Source organism: Nylanderia fulva, unplaced genomic scaffold (genome assembly GCF_048542155.1).
Source record: "Nylanderia fulva isolate GAGA-0341 unplaced genomic scaffold, ASM4854215v1 Scaffold29, whole genome shotgun sequence".
NCBI lineage: Eukaryota > Metazoa > Arthropoda > Insecta > Hymenoptera > Formicidae > Nylanderia > Nylanderia fulva.
In genome coordinates this window covers 1,111,138-1,129,863 of record NW_028190358.1, presented here as the reverse complement: position 1 = coordinate 1,129,863, position 18,726 = coordinate 1,111,138, and the positions used below count along the sequence as shown (strand labels likewise).

The following is an 18,726-nucleotide window of genomic DNA, read 5'->3' as shown; positions in this document are numbered from 1 at the left end:
CTTTAATCTGAAGAAACTAACGAACGGACATGACACTGTACGATAATCGCTTCGTCGTCGCGAACTAATTAAGATCTTGCTCTTATCGTCGCGGGCGATTCCAGATGGATCATTGGCGAATGGCAAGGCTGCACGCCGTGCACGCCTAACTGCAAGAGAAGGCGCGCTGTCAAATGTATGCGACCCGTCGGCCGTGGCGAGCAGGATGTCGACGTGATCGAGGACAGCTACTGCCAAGGACCGAAGCCGAGGGAGTCGGCGGCTTGCGAAGCCAGCCGACGAAGAAGAGAAGGCAGAAGTACCGCCGACGGCAAATATAGGCTCTCTTCCGCTCGTCCGAGCACGCTAACGCGACAAAACGACTTCATTAAAGCCGCTCGAGAGCCCGCTAAGACGCCTTTAAGCGACATCATAGTAGAAGACCGACATCCGAATGACTGGTCCGTGTCGAGACGAACTGGGAATCCAAGCAATCTCTCTTGTTTGATCGGCACCGGGTATGTTAATGCACTTTCAAGTAAGACGATGGATTTAATTCCACTAGACGGCTCGATTCGAAATTCGACTAAGGCAAATCGAGATCGCTCTCAGATTGATAAAAGATCAAGGAATATACGGAACCGCAAGAAGGAAGAGACTAATGTGAGTAAGATCAAGAAGGGCGAGGAAGTGATCGATAAAGAGGATGTACAGAATTTGACGCTTACGATTATTCTGGAACGCGATGAGAGGAATATCATCACGAATTTTCCCAAGAATTTTGTGCCTTATCCACCGGAAAATAGCACGGAATTTACTTTAGTCGGTATGGATGCTCTCAGATACATACAAAAGATTCAGGAGGAAGCTCGTGCATTTTTCTGAATCCCGATCTCTTTTGCGAGAAATTCTTACGGGATATACTGAATCGATGAAAACGAATGATCGCGGAAAAAAATTCGGACGTTCCTTGGACTATAAAAGAGAGAAGAATTATTATCGTGCAAGACACATCATCTATACATGTGTGAATATATCGATTACTCTGATTTGCTTCTTTGAAAGCGGCACTTGGAAAACGAATTTGTATCGATCCGAACGATGGTTATGTGATCCATCAAAGAGACTTTTACAAGTCATTGAATAGAATCACGACATCAGGGTGTTGCTTTTCAGAGCGAGACGCGCGCACGTGCAGATTGCCGATACTCGAAGCGATAAAAACAATCGTTACGTTATACGATCGAATTATGCTTACGGCGCGTGCTTTTATATAAGTGTATTGGATTTTAACGATCACAATCACGGCCCACGCTGAATGACGATTGTAAAGAGTCGCGAAGTCGCAAGATGAATCGTTCGATTAAATCAGCGACGTTGTTTAAGTCCGGCTAACACGACCGTAATTGACGGTAAAGCGGCGATAGATCTGCTAGAACCCGAAGATAATCTCTCAATATGTGGCGGTATACGCAATGAGAATGACGTGCGACATAAATTACACCTGAATGACGCGAGGATGTCTTCCCGCAACCCACTGACCAACCTCGCTATTGAATGATAATCTTCCAGATTCATCGTTTGTGCGTTACTTATGGCGGAAATGATACTTTGTAATGATCCGAGATTGCGAACGTGTTTTCTTAATATGTGATCTGTATCCTGGTGATATTATTGAGAAAAGTCTGACGTGCGATATTTTCTTATACTAATAAAGATTAAGTAATAAGGAAAAAAACGCACGAATCATTAATCTTGAGTTTGTACTTGTTCCACGTAATCTCGTAATATAAACGTTCATCTGTCCGTCGGTTTGATCGATCATATCGCATGTCGCTTATTGTTATACAATATTTTGTGCTCGTCACGCGACTCTTTCATATAGTATTATATTTTTTATTCGATTTTGACGGCCTTCATACAATCATCATGCAATTAATCATATCGTGATGACGACGTGAATCAGCAAAGAGCAAGTTTTTAAATAAGTATACCAAGATGTTCAAAGTCCTAATGTCACCTCTTTAAAATACATACGTATTTATATATTTCTGAAACTTATACATGTACATCTATATAAAATAACACGAGTTTATTATGCGAACAATTTTTTTTTATTATTTAACGCTTCTTTTCCAACGCGATATCCATTGATAGATCATCAGTCTCTGTAGTAGAAACGGCGCGCGGATTTACTGTCAGATTATGATGGGCTAACTTTTCGAGAAGTTTGACCGCCTGTGAGCCCTTGTAAACCTTCTTCTGGCTCGTGTCAATGCCAACGCCAACGAGATCGCCAGCTTCCTGGAACGCCTTGTCTGACAGATTAGACTGAAGGGACTCGTCCATGTACGGCGCCTGCAGCAGTACAACCTTCTCGATAGGTATCGAATCCTTGATGATCGATCCGGGCTTCGGCGTGGTAAATTTCTCCGTCTCGCAGGTGCGCTTACGCTTGTCCTCGTTTGTCATCGCCCAGTCGTAAAGGAGCTGTCGGAAGTCCCGAGCGGCGCTCGTCCCTTCAAACTTGTCATCATCGTACAACTTGTCATGGTTCTTCTCCAAGTAATGGGCCAGGCCGAGATCGACGAATCTGTCAATCATTCTTCGCTGATCGTCCGGTGATAAGCTTGCTTTCTCCTTTACATCTGCGAGCTCATGCTCATTGGTTTGTCGAGTTTTCTTGGGGCACATCGTTTTACAGGGTCTTGTACCTGGTGCATTGTGTACTTTCAAAATCCAATCTTTGAGCATTTTGAATTTCTATTGCGAATCATATCGGATGCATCTCAAATACAATATATCGCGAATGCGAAACGTCACGTTTGTATACCTATGCACTCTTCTTTCTGCCTCGGCACGCGACCTTTGCATGCATTTAGATTTGCTTGCACATCGTCTTCTCCAGGTCGAGCACCGGGTCTTACGCATTGAATCTTGCGACGTCTCACACCTTTCTTCCCATCACAGGCGTTACATTTACTCCATTGACTCACTCGCCATCTACATAATCGATCGACGATAGACAAGAATTTATTTGCTTTACGTCAGATTTATCGAGCCAACGCTAATGTGCGCGCAAAATGCTAGATCGATGTTTACGCGATAAGTTAACATTTTATTTATTAGCAAACGTATGCGAGCATAGATGTAGTATTACGTCATCGCGTTAAAAAAGTACTAATTGTAAGATCATTTGAACAGAGACTTCTTAATATTGTAAGAAATTTTTATTGCAATGTGTAATTGTTATTTAAACCGTTAAGCAGAGCAGATATATACATATGTACATATATGTAATATATTATATAATTTTCATAAAATGCAGTAAAATAAAATAAGAAGAAATAATTATAACTCATCAATGTGCAACAGCGGAATTTATCAATATTATAATCAGCAAAATATTAATAGATTCAAGTTTTATATAAAATATATTTTAAATAATTAATATTAATTTTAAATAATATATATTTTTAAAAATAATTAATAATAATAATTATTTTAAACAATTTTTCTTTACTTTATACATACATAATTTGGATATATTTGTTTTACAGATCATCATAGTGATTAACTTTTGCGCATCATACTGGTGAGTATTAATATATATATACATACATATTTTTTTATTTGAAATATATCTTATTTTGTTTTTAACTTAAATATTGTTATAAATCTAAATTATAAGGAAGGCGTAAAGAGCCATACGCGGATGTTTTCTACGTACATTTACAACGAAATTAAATTTTTGTTGGAAACAAAGCGTGCGCAAGACACGTATTATTCTCGGTGTACCACAACCAAGACTTTAAAAATTGAAATAATCTCTTACTTGAGATTTAATTTCAAAAACTCCTAACCCCCCTGCGGAAATAATTAAATAAATGCAAGAGAAAAATATAGATCCGAAAGTTGCTGAATCGGGCTTTTCTCTTGCATTTGTTTAATTATTTCCGCAGGGGGGTTAGGGGTTTTTGAAATTAAATCTCAAGTAAGAGATTATTTCAATTTTTAGAGTCATGTTTGGTACACCGAGAATAATACGTGCCTTGTTACGCATGCTTTGTTTCCAACGAAAATTTAGTTTCGTTGTAAATGTACGTAGAAAACATCCGCGAAACCATGGCTCTTTACGCCTTCCTTATGATTTATATTTATATTTATATTACAGAGCCGTTATTGAACCTTAGTTTGTTTAAATATTGTTGCTCCACTTAACGAATTATTCTATCAAGTTACGCATATATTTTGATCTACACTTTGACGAAATAATGTCTAGAACTTGTGACTTACTTTGCGGGACAAGGAGTTTCATTGCAAACGCGACTTTTTGCTTTCGGACGCGATAATCCCTCACAGAAATTAGGCGTCACTCGCCCACCTTGCTCTTCGATGCACGAAGGTTCGGATATCTATGCAAATCGATAACACGTACATCACATAAAAGCGATCGCATTTGCGGTCGCGTCGAGAGTATTTAATGTTATTGTGTTAATCACCATTGTGCCACCATCGCACTTAGCACTGCACTCTGACCACTCGACGAAATCCCACATATATTTGGGCGCATACGATATATTCATCGATTTTATATAGTATTTGTAATCTATTCCGGGATTGTCTCGAGGATTGAAGAACGCATACTAAAAGATTTGCAGCCGTTGCATGAATAAAAATTCATAAATATTTACTATTTTTTAACAACCTATCATTTAATATATATATATATATATATGGTAAAAATTACAAAATTTTAATTAAGTAATTATTGTTCGCAAATATGTAATCTTTTTGTTGCCTATATATTGTTTTGAACATTTATCATTAACCTATACATATCAATTAAGAGAAAAAAGCAGAAAAATAAAATAAAATGTTTATAGAGAGGTTTTATCGAAAGATATTTTACGAAAAATAAATTTAGTCTAAAAACATGCTCACACGAGATTTTTGATCAAATTATTCGCGCAAGACCAATTTATCCTGTGTACGATATTCGTACGTTGAAAAATAAACAAAATAGCATACTTGTATTACAATATCTTCGGATATCGGACCTTTCATTTCCACTACTTCCTTGTTCGGCTCCGGATGCGTGTAGATAATCATCGTTCCAGCGCACTCGTAATCTCCGCTTTTAAACTCGCGACTACGTCATAAAAGTGTATGCAATAAACACACGCATGAAAAACACGTTACGTGTTTATCATTATTACAAAATGTATTTATGAGTATCAATTTTCCGGAAGTTTGTATATATGCATATATATATATATGTGTGTGTGTGTTTGTGCTAAATAAACACTATAAATTAAAAAGAAAAGAGACGAAAAAGAGGAACAACTATCTCGCGCGCGAAACTTTGCGGAAGCTCACTTGTCTCCATTGATGCAATACGTTTTATCCTTTTCGAGTTTCACGGCCAGTATATTCTCGCTGGGTCTTCTCTCGGAAATCTCTACACTGCGAGCTCCTTTTGGTATTGTTACGATCTTCGTATAAGCTACAACGAGAGACGTACGATATATCGTAGAGAAGAAAGTGACTCAATTCCGTATAGCAAATTGCGCGGACAATCTAAAAATTTACCGCCTTGTGACACTGTTTCAATGAATTCGCCCTGCACCTGTTTGCATTTCGTTCCATCGCCTTTACAAATGCCGCATTTATCCTCAATTGCGTCCGAATCTATCACCCAATCACATCCGACTTTCTATAGTGCGAAAATTTGTGTTATAAATATTTATCATATAGAAAAATGCCATATCATGCTATTTGACATTTTCTTGTGTATGATAAGAATTGTAACATAATTTTTTCTTTTTTAAAATGATAGTTTGTAGAGAGATTTTTTCTTTTTTTTATATAAAAAAGTAATACTTGATCTACTTTATTGTTATAATATTTGTAATTTCTATTATATTAAGTCTTTGATTATTTAAATCTACTGTGATAAATTACATCTAGTATTTATGTAGGTATAGGTACTGTTAATTAATGGTAGATTACAAGCCATGAACAAAACAATTACAAACACGCATGTAATAAATACCAAGAGGCTTACCACTAAATTTAATTATGCTGAAACAACGCAAAGGTTGTCATGAAAATATTTAACACGCTGTTAGTAGTTATCGTGAGTGCATTGTTAATTTGATTACATACATATATGTTTATGTTTTATGTTGCAAACATGTAATATTTGAAAACAATTTCTGTGAAGTGAGAAATTTTTTTCGGGTATTTTTCGAATTTTTTTTAGAATATATTTCACAAAATCAAGAGGGCTGAAAGCTATAGAAAAGCATAAATATTTACGAAATTACAAGAGCTTCTAGACATTTTCAATTGAATATTTATGAATGTATATTAAGGGGATCCCTCAGCTAATGATGAACACCGACAAAATAGCAGCACACATATCCAAAACATATGCATGTATACACAAACGCACGCACACATACGTATGAATCGTATTTCTAATCGTGTCCTCTAATCCCAGGGAATGTGCATTTTTATTTGTACAAAGTGCATATGTTTTATATAAAGCACATATTATGATGAGGTTGACAGTTCGTTACAGACGTTGCACTTTGTACGAATAAAAATGCACATTTCCTGGGATTAGAGAACACGAAAGACAGCATTGTTATCCTTTAAACTTAGATTAGAAGTCTAATAAAACTATATACGATTCATACGTATGTGTGCGTGCGTTTGCGTATACGTGCATATGTTTTGGATATGTGTGCTGCCATTTTGTCGGTGTTCGTCATTTGCTGAGGGATCCCCTCAATGTAGATATCTTTAAAAACCTGCAAAAAAAGCATATAAGAAAAATAAAAGAGATTTCGACATTTCTGTCGCTGAAGAATTTTATCGGGTCAGCGCAAATAGCATAGATTTCTCGACCAAACGACTTTACTCCGAAAAGTTACGATTTCACACCCTGCACGTTCCGGAGATGCACATGTAATTGGTCCCAGCTTTGCAGGGTGTCGAATCGTTCGCTATCGGCGAGATCTTCACGTATGTGTTCTTCTCGTTGATGCAGTAGAGCGCGCAGGGTTCTAATTTCGAGTCCATGTACGGCTTCCATTGATGGAGCCCGTCCGTCAGTATCTCTTCGTTGTCGTGTTCCGAGCACTGTACCGCGCGGTACGGCGGTTTCATCGGGTCACAGGGCTGTGTAATTTAGTGCGCAGAAACGTTACGACGAATATGTGACGGAATTCCATGTGGAACAGCATACGGGAAAATTGCGACAGCGTAGAGAATCGTCGCGCGAGTATAAAAAGAATTAAAACATTTTGGCAAACTCCATTACGGAGAAGCTCGAGCTAATGATAGTTTTTTTCCTCCTTTCTCTCTGTCTCTTCCTCTTTCCTTCTCAAACTAAATTTGTGTCAGCACGTTAACATTGCCTTTCGCATATCTCACTGTTAGGAAACGTAAAAATGCTATACACGCGTGACGACGCAATGCTGTCAGCCATCTCACCGCGATAATCAGAATAAAATAGAGACACCCCAGCATCATCTCTCGCGCGAGCATACGTAGCGCACGAAATTTGTAATTCGACCAGGATAGTGTCGTGCCGGAGTATCGCGATGAGGTGAGAAAACCTAAAGTGTTGAAACTCGCGCGCGAGATAATAATGGCTTAGGAGGAGCAACGAAAGATGGATGCAATTTACCGTGGTGTTGCAAGTGAAAAGCCTCTTTCTCTCGCCGATGCAGTATCTGCCGCTGTTCGCCGGTACCGGCCGGTCGCACTCCCTCTCGGAATATTTGAGACCACCGCCGCAAGTTCTGCTGCAGGAACCCATGGGACCCCAGTCGCCCCATCCGCCGTGAACCGCGGCCGGACGAGTGCCCATGTCCACGCATTTCTTATGTATGCACCACTGGATTTCGCGCGCACGTGCGCGCACACATATAGCGCACACACAATACATACACATATAGCTTACTCTTTATATTACCTTTGTCCCGCGGGTTAGAAGAATGCAATATGTCTCGCGGGCTACTCTCCGCCTCGCGCGAATACCAATTTCCAGCGCGGTGAGTCGCGCGAAGTTTCCTGACACTTCAATTTATTTCCCCGGCGCGATTAAATCTACGTTCGCCGCTCTCGCGAGCGCGCGCCGAAGGCGACGAAATCTACATCCGCGAGGAGCGACGCGCGCGAGAAAGGCGCGCCGTTTAATAAATCTCACCGATGCGGATGAGGGGGAGAGAGACGGAGAGAAACGTGTCCCTTTTATATTCCCGCTACGTTTCCGACGGCGTTCCGGGACGCGCGGATCGCGCCTCGCAAATGGCTTTCGACGCGATCGCCATTTACGCTCGCGTTCGTTTAATAATTGATGTCACCTCGCAGCGACGTATTATTTATGTCGCCGGCAATATCTGCGGATGCATAAACAACGACGCTAAGCGACTGCTAAATAATCCGCGCTGGGAATATATTTCGCCGGGGAAACAGGTTCTACGTAAGCTGCCGCGCGCGCACCTTGTTCTCACCGCACTTCGTACCGTCAGCCTGTGGCGTCCCTAAGGAGTAGCAGCTCGTGTTGGTCAAGCACCACAGAGTCTCGCAGCCACTCGTCTGAAATATACATATGGTAGCAAAGAGCCCTGGCTAATGAGATTAATCTTAAGGAACTAGATTGAGATGGAGCAACTTACGACGGTATCATCATCATTGTTTGTATAGAAACGTTACACTACCGAAAGCTAATTAATATCGATATATAGAAATAAAAATGTACGCGACATGATCTCGGAATTATATCATCTCCAATTGAAGTAAAATGTTAAAATAACAAATGGGATGTAATTAAAAATGCCTAGCCTCGTTCAAAGAATCACTTGTAAAAACAAAAGCTGGAAACTTTGTCCAATTTATTCGGGCAATTAATATTTCATCGAAAGCAATGCAAAAGATAATTCGATAATTGAATATTATTGTTCGAGGAAATGTGTAATAAATGATTGATAAAAGCCGTTCCATTTCCAACAAGCAAGTGATGAATATATGAAACGCGGAATATATGTATATAATAAATAATTGATGTGACAGTGAAATTATCGACTTATAAAGAAAAATTTGAATTTCGCTGAATAGAAATTTGCAACTTGCATTAATTGGATCGAAAATGCTGAAATGCGGAAGTTGTATGAAATCTATTAAAATTTTACATGAGATTGCGGGCACACTTTCGAGCCAGGGAATAGCATGTCACATTGGAAGTTGGCGTCGTACATTGCACCCGGCAACATGTTCGGATACTTTAATTTTTCCGGGGGATTTCTTGGATTGTCGATCAAACATTCACCCAATCCGCTCCTTATTCATAAAAAAGTATCATAAAATTACTTCTAATTATTATTCTATTTTCAGTATTGTATGAGTATATATATATACAATAATGGTCGTTTTCATAAATAAATTTTAGAATTTTTGCTCTTGATATTTGACATTAATAAAAAATGCAGAAAGAATTAAACTCTTGTTTTTAAAAAAGGTTATTAATTCTATTGCAATTTAATAACTTATAAAATGATTAATTGATAAAATCTACGAGAAATATGTAGAAAGAGAGGAATAATATTTTGATCAATCAGAGTATTACATATATTTATAATGGAAAAATATTTTCACAGGATTATGTTGAGCAATATATATGATGTTGTACGATGCATTTGCATAAAACTGCATATCATTACATAATTAAAAACGGCCATTATTTATGTGCAAACTTGATTTACTCGAGAAAAGCTGTTATAAATTTCCTACTGCAACTCGACCATCTAATGGTATATAGAACGACGATAGGGGACATAATAAAGTAGCTATCATCCGTGTCCATTGATGGGCATCCGCTGGTCTGGGGCTCATCGTGAGAACAACCCATTCTATAAATTTAAATGCTGTATAAAATCACGTTTTTATTTAACTAGATTAGAAGTTTTCGTGTAAGTTAAAACATAGAAAAATGTTTAAACTTTGCATTTTGTTTTGCGTCTCACTAAAAATTTTCTCTGTATCTCTTCTAAGATTTTTAAAAAATTCTGCACTTAAATCATTTTTTAAATTTCTGTATACACACATAATTGTGATTGAAATGCATGATAGATACAGTACACGTGACCAACTTCGTGGGCAACCACGACGCCAAGCAAAAGTCCACTGTCTTCATTGATGCAAGCAGCCTTTGCCGAGTCGCAGGCCGCAGCGACATGAGCGAGACCCATCAATTCACAATTTGTTCCCTCCGAGCAAATGTCGTATCTGAGAATACACGCGAATTGCAACGCGATGTACGTACAACAATTAAATCGATGCCTATACAAATTACCTTGTAATCAATACTGCGATATCATAATGATTAGGATGCGTATCATCCTTTGGATTCATCTTTTCTGCCCATTTCGCGAAACTTTCCAACGTATTCTCGGCAGCTGGACTAATAAGCAAATCTATCTACGAGCACAGCATCGAGTGTCGATAAATCGGATATCAATGTTAAACATAATCGAATGTTGCTCTTAATTAAAAGGAGATATGTAATATTTAAAAAGAAATTGAATAAGATATTAAATTTGGGGTTTATAGATTGACGAGCTTAAATAATTTTTTAAACAAGTAACTAAGACATCAATAATATTTTCTGTGCTTCTCTCTTTCTCCCTCCTTTTTCTAATCACATCATTTAATTTTTACAATAATAAGAATATTAACTCGGCTCTTTAATTTTTAAAAACACGATTTACACTTTATTCCTCTCAGCCATAGAGCCACACGCGATGTTATTGCGATAATTAAGAAAGAAAATTTGGAAAGTTCGTATCTGGGATACAAGGACCCAGAAATGTACAACAAACATCAGTACAAGAGAGGAGAATATCAACATATCGTGGTCGCCAGATGGTAACACAATTGCTGTTGGAAATAAGGAAGATTTAGTAATCTTCATCGATGCCCGGGTGATGAAGATACGCGCAGAGGAGCAACTTTGAAGTGAACGAGATTTCGTGGAACAAGGACTCAGACACATTCTACCTGACGAATGGTCAAGGTTGCGTGCACATTCTTAGTTATCCCGAGCTGGAATTGTTGCACGTAATCAAAGCGCATCCTGGTACGTGTATCTGCATTAAGTTCGACCCGACTGGCCACACTGGTATTTTGCCACCGGATCCGCAGACGCCCTGGTCTCTCTGTGGGACGCCGATGAACTCTGTTGCTTGAGGACATTTTCGCGGTTGGAGTGGCCAGTGCGCACTATTTCTTCCTCGTTTGATGGACAATTGTTGGCGACGGCGTCCGAAAACTTAGTTATAGACATCGGCGAGGTGGAGACTGGTGAAAAGATCGCCGACGTCCCGGTATATAGAAATTAAAAACACGATCTACACTTCATTCCTCCAGGGCGTCTGCGGATCCGGTGACAAAATACCGGCTAGTCGGATCGAACTCAATGCAGATACACGTACCAGGATGCGCTTTGATTACGTGCAACAATTCCAGCTCGGGATAACTAAGAATGTGCACGCAACCTTGACCATTCGTCAGGTAGAATGTGTCTGAGTCCTTGTTCCACGAAATCTCGTTTACTTCAAAGTTAAACTGCTCCTCTGCGCGTATCTTCATCACCCGGGCATCGATGAAGGTTACTAAATCTTCCTTATTTCCAACAGCAATTGTGTTACCATCTGGCGACCACGATATGTTGATATTCTCCCCTCTTGTACTGATGTTCGCTGTACATTTCTGGGTCCTTGTATCCCAGATACGAACTTTCCAAATTTTCTTTCTTAATTATCGCAATAACATCGCGTGTGGCTCTATGGCTGAGAGGAATAAAGTGTAGATCGTGTATTTAATTTTTATCTTATATTAACGTTACCTCCTCTTTTTCCTTCTCCAAGTATATCATGCGTACTAAAACGACGTCTATTTGATTTCCCACGGAACTGTCATGATAAAAATCAGACACCATATTCATGATCGTTAAGAGATATTGTTCGTAATCGGTGTTATTATGGAAATCAAGAAATCTCCGATCGGCGATTAATCCAATTTCTATATAACGATGTACACTGTGCGTGCCCGCAGATATTGTGATGTCACGCTTTGCACCGAGAGAATTATTTTCCATTAGCTGCATTTGCCTTTTAGCTAACTGTTCCGCCCACGCAGATTCCCAGTTGTCTATTAAAACGGGAATGAGCTTTCACAAACTACGCGCTATTATTTGTCACTTGTTCGAAACTATGCGCAATCCTCTCGCGTTACGCTACATAATAAATGTCTATGCGACATGGTTTCGGAATTATATCATCTCAAGTTGAAGTAAAATGTTAAAATAATAAATAGGATATAGCTAACAAGCCTAGCCTCGTTCAAAAAAATTACTTGTAAGAACAAAAATTGGAAATGAGAATGGGGATAATGTTTGTAAAGATACCAACCACTAGTTCCACAATATCTTTTCGATATAGCATCGGTTTGCCCCTTTCTCTCGTGTGGAGCATCTCGTTTGTAAGCTACGTGAATGTGCTGTCCGTCCGCGTCGGGTTCAGCCTGATACACTGGCTCGATGAAGTACCGTCCATGATTAGTTTGCACGTAACCGGCCTGCGCGCGAGAGGTGTGTCACGTTGTCGATAATAACGATAGAAAATAAAATATCGACATTTACGACATGACATATTAGTTGATTGATATAAAATTGCTATTTTGTAAAATTCTAAACGCTATAGGTATGTTAAAGATTAGCACCTTTATAATATAATTAGCGTATAAAATTCTATATCTACATATATATATATATATATATATATATATATATATATATATATATATGTATATATTTTAAATGCTATCCTCCCTACTTTCGTTCCATCATACACTGCATAAAATTATTCAAATTCAAATTTATAAGTAATTGAATTAATAATAGATTCTATCTACTTAGTCACATTAATTTTCAATATTTCGTATCACACATTGCACATTAAAATTCATAAGTAATGAAATTAATACAAGACTCCGCGTTTGATCGCGTTCTACATTTCGATATAGATTATAAATTAAATGAGATAAAATTTTTGAATCTCCGACATTAAAATATCTTTAATATGATATATATTATAATACATATCTCGAAGATTATATAGAAACGAATAAATCTGATGATGCCAATATCATTGACATTAATGTTAAAATGAAAAAGGCCAAACGTGTCATACTTTCGTGACATTTCGGCTGTTCAATTTTAAAATGTTTACTAAAATTTAACATTTAAATCATTTACGAATGTTAATGTTTACATTTTACATCAATCGCGTGATTTCATGCGACCAGCAAAAAATCGTAGATGGCAATCGCATTCCCTCGATATGCGTCGCGACTTTGCGTTTAATGGGATCAATTAGACGCTCGACCCGTTTCACCCAGCTTGCAGTTTATTTGCACGGTAATCATTTGCCTCTGAAGATAACGAGTGATGGCGGAAAACTATTTTTGAGATTTTTAAGAATATCGTAACATGTTTATCGTTTCAAATATATATATATATATATATATATATATATATATATATTGAGAAAAATATCGAAGTTGCATACAACAATAATTTTGATAAATTCAATTTTTTCATTTACGTAATTGAGACTTCGTAATTCATAAAAAAAACTATGCGAGAAACAAAGGATTGATAGAGAGAGCATAAACCACATTCATATAGCTGTCACGTGATTCTTACAAATTTGTTCGTTCTATTTTTATCACTATCCGGGAAAAGCTACGTCACGTAGTCAAACCAGCGATGCAGTCTGACTGAAGTGCACCACAACACTGCGTTTCTGTTGCGTCTATTAAGTGTCGGTGTGTTACGCAGCGCACTTAGAAGACCGATAGAGTCTTTTATTACACACTTAGAATCAGATGCATTGATATATATGCATTTGCTTAAAAGGAATTGCATTAATCCCTGTAATCATTTATCGCATATATATATCAATCTTTATATATTTTTATCACTCTTAGAATAGACGTACTCGCAAAGTTCTAAGGAATCAAAATTTGCCAAATTCTTATAATGATAAAAATATAAAAAATATGTGTTATATTCGTCAATTTCGAAATCCAGACTCGCTAAAATAATATCGCGTCCTTCTTCATATAACCGTCGGATGTTCTATATGTTTAAAGATGTGATGTGTTACCAAAATAGCTTCTAGCATCGTTTATTGCGACGTTTTATAAATTGAAATTATATCACGAACTTTATTCAAATTCGCGGATATTTAATTCTGTTATAATTGTGCGATAACATAATAAATATATGAAGAATGTTATAATTCTAAAAATGTCACATTTTAATATGTGTATATATGTATGTATAAATATCATCAAATTTCGGCGGGATTCAGAGACTTTCCTGTGCAACTCTTTCGTCTTCTGTAATATCTATTCCACTACAATCACAATTCTCCTCTCGCTTCGTTAACATTAATCTCCCGAAGGAATCCGTGGAATGCATTATGTGCACCAACCACATCCTTGCAGTCACTTCTCTCGAAATTCTATTCTATCTCCAGTAGCACTCATCAAAATTAATCATAATCCGTGCGCAAAGAGATAAAAAAATCTGACTCAAATATCAACGGATCTTAATTGGCTAAATTAATGTTTTAACGAATAATCAATTATGCAATTATATATCAAATATACCTAAAGAAACTAATTAATTAAAGTACAACCGTAAATCCCTAAAAAAAATTGAAGACCTTCTATGAAAAAGACACTCCAATACCGTATTCTATATCAACTCGGCAAAAAAACACAAATGTGCCTGCAATTCTTTCCTCGGTTCGTTAACACCGAGGTTCCCGAAGGGGAGGATATAACGCGGAACGCGGATATATACATATATTATACTAACCACACCGTCGCACAAAGACAGAGCCGCCCTGGAATTGTCGTGGCCTCGAATGGTGCCGCGATAGTGACACTGCCGATCGGACGCCCTCCTGAATCTCAAACCCTCATCAAGATTAGTGCTGATTCCGGCTCCTCGTGTCTCTACCACCATGTCAGGCGAGATGAATTCATGGTACGGGCTGAGTTCCACGTGGTGATCGATCCCGTTGAAGGGTAGCACCAGGTGCAATTTATCGATCGCCCCGAGGAATCGTTTGTCCCGCCCGCTAATCTCTTGGCGGTTATAGAAATTTGGCAGAGAATATGTGCTGAAGCTACCATCGTCAGATACTCGTCTCGGTATCAGAAGCTCCGGACCGTGAATGTCTCTGGTATACCTGAATAGTTCGTTCGAAACGCATAGTCATCGACGACGAGGAGGCGTGATAATTTATATAATTTTCAATGCTCTACGATTATACATAAATATTTATTTTTTGTTTCGAAAGATTGTTAGACACTCATTTTACATCATAACTGTCATTCCAGATTTGATGACAGAATCAATCTCAGGTTTTACTACGGCGAAATTAGTGCCGATTGCAAAATGTCAATACACTTACCTACCATGGTACACATTTCCTGGCGCATTGGCGTATTTTTCGAGTATACTGCCATCGGTAATCACAGTGAAAAGCGTGAAAAATATCACGAGTATGATCATTATAATTGGTTTGCTCTAAATTGGCCTTAATGTCTGAAGTTACCGGATATCAACGAACAACGTAGAAACGAAATTATTTTGAACGAAACATATATCCAGTTACACTGTATATACAGTGCAAATAATTTACTTATGGAAACGCAAACAATTTATTTATGTATTGATTTAATTAACAGCCTCAATGACAAAAAGAGCAATGATACAAATATATATACATACATACATATATATATTTATATATTGTAGATAAAACATTTACAATTATTTAATATCCTGATAAAATACTGTCGCATAAATAATTGTTATAATGAGAAAGTTTGAGAAAATTAGAGAGAAAGAGAGAATATGTATGTGGCATGTTAAATGAGATATTAATTTACCATAAAAATAGATAATTAATTTAATTAGAGTCTATGTAAACAAAAAGATCATAATTTGCATTATAAAGTTATATTACAAATTAAACTTATTGAATTATAAGTCAAAACTAATAAAATATAATAAATCATTTTAAAATGGTAATAGATTTAATTATGTGTAATATGAATCTCACATAATGAAAACACAAACATTTCTGTGATTTATTAATACTATCAATTTTCATATTTTTATGACGTATAAAATTTATAAAAATAAATAAGATTAATAAAAAATTGACATTTTAATAGCATCCAAATTTGATTCCTTATTTTTTGTTCAGATATCGAGAAAGTCATCTTTGATTTTCCGGTATCTTTGATATCGCATACTCGTTATGTCATCCATCCAGATTCCTTATTCGACAAACTCCCTCGTACATGACCACATTATCGGAAAACGGAACATAAAGCAACAGACGAATTGAAACCTGAAAATTCGCGCGAACGATTCCGTACGACGTTTAGATTTCACAGAAGGGTGAGCCGCATTTAAAGTTAGAAGCGACGTTATATCATGCACGGATGTTATCATTCGCATTATCGACAACGACGTTCACTCAATTTTACGCTTAGCTTGCAATAACAGCATTTTGCATACACTTGTTGCACCTGACTCAATGCCAACGATAGGGAGAAAAAAGCCAAAAGTATTGCTGACATGAAAGAACGATTCCTTTAAAAAGTCTCCAAATAAAAAAACACAGATGAGATGATGATATGAAAATATAAAAAAATAGATAAATAAATTTCAGTATTATATATATATATATATATATATATATACATGCATTTAGTAATATTTTTAATATCAATATTTTATTACACGTAATTTTGAAATTAAATTATTTAATTATATATTCAAGCTATTACTACGAACAAATATTTAAAAAATTATTTTTAATTAATAGCAAGAATATATTAAAAGAATTATAAAAAACAATAAATTACGTTTCTCAATTCGCTCACTTGATTTAACGGATATATGTGTGTGCACGTCTGCGTATGACTATATTCAATCGGATCAAATATGGACTGAATCAGCCTCTTACCGGGACCGGCTTTATAGTTAAATCTTAGTTTATTGTTCAATCACGTCAAACGCGTGAGTAAGAATAATCGATGCTTTGTTATACTTTAAAGCTCGAGGACAGTAAATCAAAACGGCTTGTTCGGCCGTCGCTCCTCTACCTGTGCACGAATCGGCAAGAATGGCGCATAGATAATCGATGACTTTGCATATAAAACATAACATCATAAATTTCCGGGCCAAAGAGAGAGTAAGTTCGATGAATAAATTAAACAACGCGGAGCCAACCAGCTAGAATCAGCGGCGCCATCGATCAACGATCGCAACAGTTTCCCAGTGAAGACAATGAATAAATTACAGGATGATATCCTACAATCAACAGCATCTATTAACAACGTGGACGTTAAAAATTCGTCCGAACGGACCAATCGATCTGTTGTATAAAGCGGCTGTTTGCAAAATGAACGATTTATGGCAGATTTGTTTTTGCATTTCAGAATACAACCAAGATTAAGCATATTAGGATTAACATCTATATAACTTTTAACTATTCTTTATATTAGAGATTTTTTATGCAATGTATAAAGTTACATAGTGCACAAAAAGTTATATATTATATATTGTTATATATTTAATTTTTAATCGTTATAATATTCGCTTGTTTCATCTTTCATTTTTCGTTATTATCGATTATACGCATGGGTAATCTCCTCGCGTACACCTTAATAAGAGCCGTGTAGCCAGCTTCGGAATGTAAATATATAGTATATTCCTCTTTTCCCTTTCTCTGTCATTTCGCAGTGTCAAAACCCTGCGGATATACTCATTCACAGATAAACGGCGCGGATGGAAAGTTGCGGGTGGTCTTTTCGCGCTCATCATTCCGGCTGTCGATGACAACCGGTCGTTGGTCGGTCGGATAATTAAAGACCTACCTGCGAGCGCAAGAAGGGGAAAGAGGGAACGGTGCTAAATTACCGATGTCTAGGGATGATGCCATGCGAAGGCACCCTGAGGCGACGCGACGGACCCCGTCGGCGCGACGTCATAGCTGGTGGCAGTGAGACGGAAAACGCGCATCGGCGTGTCGGCGTATCGAAAGCCAGGGCCGGTTATTCGTTTTACAAGCGCGTACCACATATCGGCGACGTTAGGTGATCAACGGCGAACGCGCGCGAAGCGTAAACGGATGAGAGAGAAAAATAAATAGAGAGGAGAGACTTGTCTCACCGTTATTTACAGTCTTCGCTCGTGGATTTTGCATAAGCGGCTCGACGAGCGAGAAAGAGAGAGATTAGGGTGTCCCGACGAGAGACGAGAGCTTCCTTCCTCTCAGAATCCCGCCTAATTCCTGTTTATATGACATCGGGGCGCGGTCGAGCGCGACATGGAAAGGGAGTTGGAGAGAGAGTCGCTCTAGTTTTCTTATATGTAGTTTAAATGGCGTTTGTGACAAGGTAACATTTTTAGTAGTACTTGCGTTTATTTTTGCAATTGTTATTCCAACTTTTTTCTCGCCGTGATTAATTATGATGCATTCATTTTCAAAATTATCGATGATCGCTCACGCTTTTTCCGTCAAAATTCCGACAAATTCAAATTAGTATAATTACATGGCGCTTTGCATACTGATAAATATC

At 37.5% G+C, this 18,726-nt stretch overlaps 2 protein-coding genes and 1 pseudogene across 2 annotated transcripts in view; 2 read left to right on the top strand and 1 right to left on the bottom strand.

Annotated features, from left to right (window-relative positions):
* The window catches only part of LOC114933104 (A disintegrin and metalloproteinase with thrombospondin motifs 12), a 33,479-nt gene extending 30,234 nt beyond the window's left edge, over positions 1-3,245 (top strand). Inside the window, exon 16 of the mRNA XM_029305569.2 lies at positions 105-3,245. Coding sequence (XP_029161402.2) covers positions 105-864 — 760 coding nt within the window. The 3' untranslated portion in view covers positions 865-3,245. The remainder of the gene's footprint in view (positions 1-104) is intronic.
* Positions 2,066-15,640, bottom strand: LOC114933047 (A disintegrin and metalloproteinase with thrombospondin motifs 7). Its single transcript, XM_029305481.1, has 18 exons — positions 15,540-15,640; positions 14,939-15,314; positions 12,462-12,627; positions 11,897-12,201; positions 10,346-10,470; positions 10,132-10,278; positions 9,756-9,902; positions 9,186-9,333; positions 8,497-8,592; positions 7,679-7,888; positions 6,931-7,167; positions 5,572-5,695; positions 5,359-5,485; positions 5,011-5,131; positions 4,482-4,625; positions 4,276-4,394; positions 2,813-2,982; positions 2,066-2,693 (listed from the first exon to the last, which is right to left on the bottom strand). The coding sequence occupies exons 1-18, from the start codon at positions 15,638-15,640 to the stop codon at positions 2,101-2,103; spliced, it is 3,456 nt and encodes a 1,151-aa protein (XP_029161314.1). The 3' UTR covers positions 2,066-2,100.
* LOC114933131 (THO complex subunit 3 pseudogene) lies at positions 10,510-11,390 on the top strand (annotated as a pseudogene).
* Positions 15,641-18,726: the final 3,086 nt, after the last annotated feature.